At 52.3% G+C, this 5,161-nt stretch overlaps 1 protein-coding gene across 1 annotated transcript; it reads left to right on the top strand.

Moving 5' to 3' along the window:
- The first annotated feature begins 348 nt into the window (after positions 1-348).
- LOC131207488 (membrane-bound alkaline phosphatase-like) lies at positions 349-4,272 on the top strand. Its single transcript, XM_058200103.1, has 3 exons — positions 349-1,218; positions 1,296-1,476; positions 3,644-4,272. The coding sequence occupies exons 1-3, from the start codon at positions 349-351 to the stop codon at positions 4,270-4,272; spliced, it is 1,680 nt and encodes a 559-aa protein (XP_058056086.1).
- The last annotated feature ends 889 nt before the right edge of the window (positions 4,273-5,161 follow it).

Genomic DNA, 5,161 nt, shown 5'->3' with positions numbered 1-5,161 from the left:
CGTCATCTGAAGCGAAGAGAAAACCGAAAGCGGCAGACAGTTAGAGGATAGATTGTCGGAGAATTGGCCCCAGCCTAAGCATCTGGCGATGGTCCTGGGACGCTCGCCGGAAGTGCACCGCCGCACCGCGTTTTCTTTTTCGGTATCGCACTGCATCGCTAATCCCTATCTGCTTATCGCGCGCGCTAATTAGTGCTGAGTGGTCTGCGGGACAGTTTAAATTAACAGAGGATAGCGCAGGGCGAAGGCTAGGTTTCAAGCCCAGATACGGCCCGTTATCGCCGTCCACGGAGCTCGGCAGACCGACGGGGCTGGTGTCAGTTAGGCAGCGTTCACTGAGCCGACATAATGGGCCTAATTTGTGTGCTGCTCTGCGTCTTCTGTGTCACGGCGGCGGCAGTCGGGTCACCACGTCCCGCGGCCGTTACGGAGGTCCCGTTTCCGGAGCCAACCCACCCGATGGACGACCCGAACTGGGTGCCGCCGACGGGACCGGCCAACGAGAAGGACCGCGAGTACTGGCTGGCGACCGGGCAGAGCCGTCTGCGGCGTCAGATCGGCCTCAGCGAGCTGAACCGGCGGGTGGCCAAGAACGTCATCATCTTCATCGGCGACGGGCTCTCGATACCGACGCTGGCGGCCACACGCGTCTACCTGGGCGGCGAGGAGCGCGAGCTGTCCTTCGAGCGGTTCGCCCACACCGGGCTCGCCAAGACGTACTGCATCAACTACCAGGTCTCCGACTCGGCCTGCACGGCGGCCGCCATTTTGACGGGCGTGAAGAACAATTACGGCACCATCGGGGTCAGCGGCCACGTGCCGCTGCGGAACTGCCCGCTCAGCCTGCAGGAGTCGAACCGGCTGACCTCGATCCTGTGGCACGCCGGGCAGGATGGCCGCTCGACGGGCATCGTGACGAACACGCGCATCACGCACGCCACGCCGGCCGTGGCCTACGCAACGGCCGGGGCCCGCTACTGGGAGGACGACACCGACCTCGGCCAGGGCTGCACGGACATCGCCACGCAGCTCGTGCACGGCGACATCGGCCGGAACCTGACGGTGGCACTCGGTGGCGGCTCCCGGCACTTCTACCCGACCGGCACGGTCGACCCGAATGGCGTCCCGGGTCACCGGGCCGACGGCCGGAACCTTGTCGACGAGTGGACGCGCTCCATGGCCGACCGCATCCTGAGGGCACGCTTCGTCCACAACAGAGTAAGGCTTGGGCGCCTCCTGACTCAAGGTGGTAATTATGGCGCTGCTCCCCCTCCTCTCTCTCTCTCTCCCTCTAGGTAGGGCTCAATGAGGTGCAGGCCGGGCAGGTGGACCGGCTGTTCGGGTTGTTTAGCGGAAACCACATGTCATACCGTTTGCTGGCGGACCAGACCCACGAACCGTCGCTGGCCGAGATGACGGCCAAGGCTCTGGAGCTGCTCAAACGCAACGACCGGGGCTTTGTGCTGCTGGTCGAAGGTGAGTGTATGTGAAACCCGCCGGGAAGTGCGTTAATCATAAATCTATCTTCTCACGGCCCAACCCCATCGGCCGGTCACCGGACCTTACTCTTTGGCACCTCCGCTAAGCAACCGGTGGACGGTCGGGAATAATTGCTGCAGTCCCGCAAATCGCATGTTTATCCGGGCCTCATTCGGTTCCTGGGGCCGGGACTTGGGGCATCTCTTCCGCGTGCTCTAAGGAAACGTGCAGTGTGTTCATCGTGTTCGGAAAACTTGACCGAAGAGTTGAATGAATGCGGTCGAAATGGTGGATGGTTTTCTTTTAAAGCAATACGAGGGATGATCAAACATTTTCGCGGCATTTGAATTTCCGCGGGCTACGTATGTCCGATTTTTTGTGGCGTGATGTTGCTACACATGTCCGTGACCTATGTTCAAAATTTCGGCCATTTTGAGTTATCAGTCAATTTTTGACCGCTGTTTTGCTTGAACAAGATTTGGCTCATCGTCGATTTTTGTCTATTCCGAAAAAAGAATGGCAAAGAACCTTTATCAAATTTTGCTTCAAAAACGAAATTAAGATCGCGAACGCAATCGAAATGTCGACTGTGGCTTATGGTGAAGCTATTATGGCCAATAGCAGCGCTTATCGGTGATTCATAATGTTTTCAGAGGGCCGAAAAGATGTGAACGTCGAAAAGCCAAGTTTGGTCGAATGTGAACAATTTTGCTTACAGTTTTCTTCGATTGCAGGGTCGTGGTGCATCATGAGTTGTTGCTAAAAGATAGAACGGTCAATGACGAATATTACCTGTAAGATCTACGCAATTTGAGCGAAGCAATCTGACACAAACGCGAAACTCAAAAACGAAACCCAAAAGTCGCAAAAAATTGTTAAAAGACCACCGTTTAATATTGTTGGCTGTCCGCGAAATTTTGCCTAGCCAAAAAACTACAAACTAATGATGCCAAAGCCACCATATTGCCTAGATCTGCCCCCCTGTGACTTTTTCCTGTTTTCAAAACTCAAATTACCGCTTCGTGGTCAATGACTTTTGGAGTAGACACAAAAAACCGTTGGGCTAAAACACGTCCAACTAATTAGTTGATCTGCCTTTGAATCTTTTATTCAGTAAAGTACTAGCTGATCAGCTCTTCTAAGCTAAGCTCTTCTTTATGATTTTTAAGTTAGAATTTTACTATTTTTCTCATATCGAAACAATTGAGGTTATGGCATCAAAAGCACGCAATATCGCGAGAAGGTGTCCACTTCCATCAATCAGCATCTTCTTCTATCAGCAACTTCACGCAATTTTATTTTAGCTTTCCCAAGAACTTCTCAAGGCGAATCCGCTGACGTTACTTGTCCACTGTTTTACTAACCCAAAACCGTTCCTACATCGAACGTATCATCAGCCCAATGAGCTGGAATTTGGCGAACCCGATCCTGGAAAAGTCTTGTAAACATTCGTGAGTGTGCCAAAAATATCGACCAACGCTGATAGCCCGAGCCGGCAACGCGAATAGCAGACTCATAATCTCATCTCGGTAGCTCACGGCGCGCCCTCCATCGTGCCGTTAAACATTATTTACCTTCAGACCCGGTTTAACCAATATTGACTGTAAGCTTCTTAAGACTTCAATTTGAGGTGGTCTGTAAACACACCGCTGCGTTGTGAATCCGAGAACCCGGTCGCACTCCGGGGTGGCGATGCATTTTGGAGAGTCATTTCGCGTTTATTGTGGGGCACTTGGCAACTTTTCCCAGTCATCTGCTATCGCTGCACGGTTCCTCGCCAGGGACCAGGAGGACTGGGCCAGTTTTCGGAATCGCGGTTAATGGTCGAACGTTCACCGGCTCACGTTCGCTTATCGTCGAACCCCTGATTCGTTTGCGTACAAAAGACGGACACGGGGACGACGCCGACCAGTTGACGTGATTGATGCAGTCATGTTCAGCTTTCGTCGACGACAAATTGGCTCCGACTGGACGGTGCGGAATGGTCAAACGCGCCGTGACGATAGCGTAGTGATTCAATTTTTCTCAAATCTTCGCTGCGCATCGATGGTGGTTTCGAGTCAGTTCCGGCTCAGGGAACGGATCCGCCTAGCTCGTCCCGGGATAATTTCTAACGTTTCTTGCTTTGCTCTGGTTGTTGTGACTGTTTTTGGTCCACTTCCAGCCGGACGGATCGATCACGCACATCACGACAACCTGGCCAAACTGGCGCTGGACGAGACGGCGGAGCTGCACCGGGCCGTCGAGGAGGCGATGAGGCTGATGGACGGTGATCCGGAAACGCTGCTGCTGGTGACCGCTGACCACTCGCATACGCTCACGATCGGTGGGTATCCGGTGCGTGGCAACGATATCCTGTCGACCGGCGACTTCTCGCGCCTCGACCGGATGCCGTTCTTCACGCTGACGTACGCGAACGGGCCAAGCTACTTCGATCACTTCTACGCGAGCGGTGGCCGTAGGAACCCGGCCAACATGGCGGACCGCTACCGGGATCCGGGCTTCACGTATCCGGCCGCCGTACCGTACGAGGACGAAACGCACGGCGGTGACGATGTGGCCGTGTTCGCCGACGGTCCCTGGGCGCACCTTTTCAGCGGGCTCTACGAGCAGCACGTCATCGGCCACGGACTGCTGTATGCCGCCTGTCTCGGACCGGATGAGTTCGAGCGTTCCGAAGCCTGCCGCCAGCGGTTGGCAGGATCGGCCACGAGCCTTCGCCGGCGAGCTGCCGGCGTGTGGATCGCACCGTTGCTGGCACTGACGCTTCACCGTGCGGTGGCAACTGTTTGACTGCCTATTTCAAACCACAAAACACGCAAACAGGCAATCTAATAAATTTATTTTATCGTGGCCTTCGAGGCCACCGGTGGCGCGCGGCCCCGATTTGTGAGGTGTTAATGTAAGTTTTGGCATGGTTTTCATGAACCGTTTTAAATAAAATTAGTTTCATCAAGGGTAGCTGAAGGAAATGTTCAACTCATTTGTGATAAGTCAAAAAAAATCTTCCAAATTCTCGTCGACGTAGACCCTCTTTGGGAAGCTAAACGAGCGTCCTGTGGCCAAAAAACATATCGGGAACTCGACTGTAACTCGAAAAATCTTTCTTTATTTTTCTAAATCAATATCACCTTCACCACCACCAACACCAACATCACCACCTTTAAAATAATCCCTACTCTAGGCCGGAAACCTATGTCTACGTTTGTTCCAACTTTTGAAACTGTTCAAAAAGATCTTTTTGGGAATAAAGGGTCCCCTTGAGTTATGGTGCTGGGTTTGACGAATACGATGGACGCGGAACGATCTGGGCCGAGTTGGCATTGATATGATCACGAAATGAATCACGATCACGAAACATTTTATTTGTATTCTTTGTAATTTTTTTTGGCCATTTGGAACTGTTTCCTGTTTGTTGTTGGTCACAGCGATTTTGAGCGACATTGTTCAGCGTGGCAAGGTTCAAATTTGTGTAGTAATAACTGTAGTTTTGGGTACATTTGGTTAGTGGGAAAGTAATCGAAAGTAAAGATGCTGCTCATATATCTTGTCTTGAAATCATTCCCGTTGACTCCAAAACTGTAAAACTATCGCTTATGTGAATTAGTCGTGATCAATGTTTGCAAGCAATTTATGAAGTTTTCTTATTTTTTTACTTTAGATTGCAGCACCTGACTAAAGG

This window comes from Anopheles bellator, chromosome 2, assembly GCF_943735745.2.
Source record: "Anopheles bellator chromosome 2, idAnoBellAS_SP24_06.2, whole genome shotgun sequence".
NCBI classification, from domain to species: Eukaryota; Metazoa; Arthropoda; class Insecta; order Diptera; family Culicidae; genus Anopheles; species Anopheles bellator.
This window is presented reverse-complemented; position numbering and strand designations above follow the sequence as displayed.

What these genes read in the sequence shown, in the direction of transcription:
- LOC131207488 (XM_058200103.1), top strand. Translation starts at nt 349, where the DNA reads ATGGGCCTAATTTGTGTGCTGCTCTGCGTCTTCTGTGTCACGGCGGCG. An exon ending in CACGCTTCGTCCACAACAGA is followed by an intron (nt 1,219 to 1,295) that starts GTAAGGCTTGGG and finishes CTCTCCCTCTAG; the next exon opens with GTAGGGCTCAATGAGGTGCA. An exon ending in CTTTGTGCTGCTGGTCGAAG is followed by an intron (nt 1,477 to 3,643) that starts GTGAGTGTATGT and finishes GTCCACTTCCAG; the next exon opens with CCGGACGGATCGATCACGCA.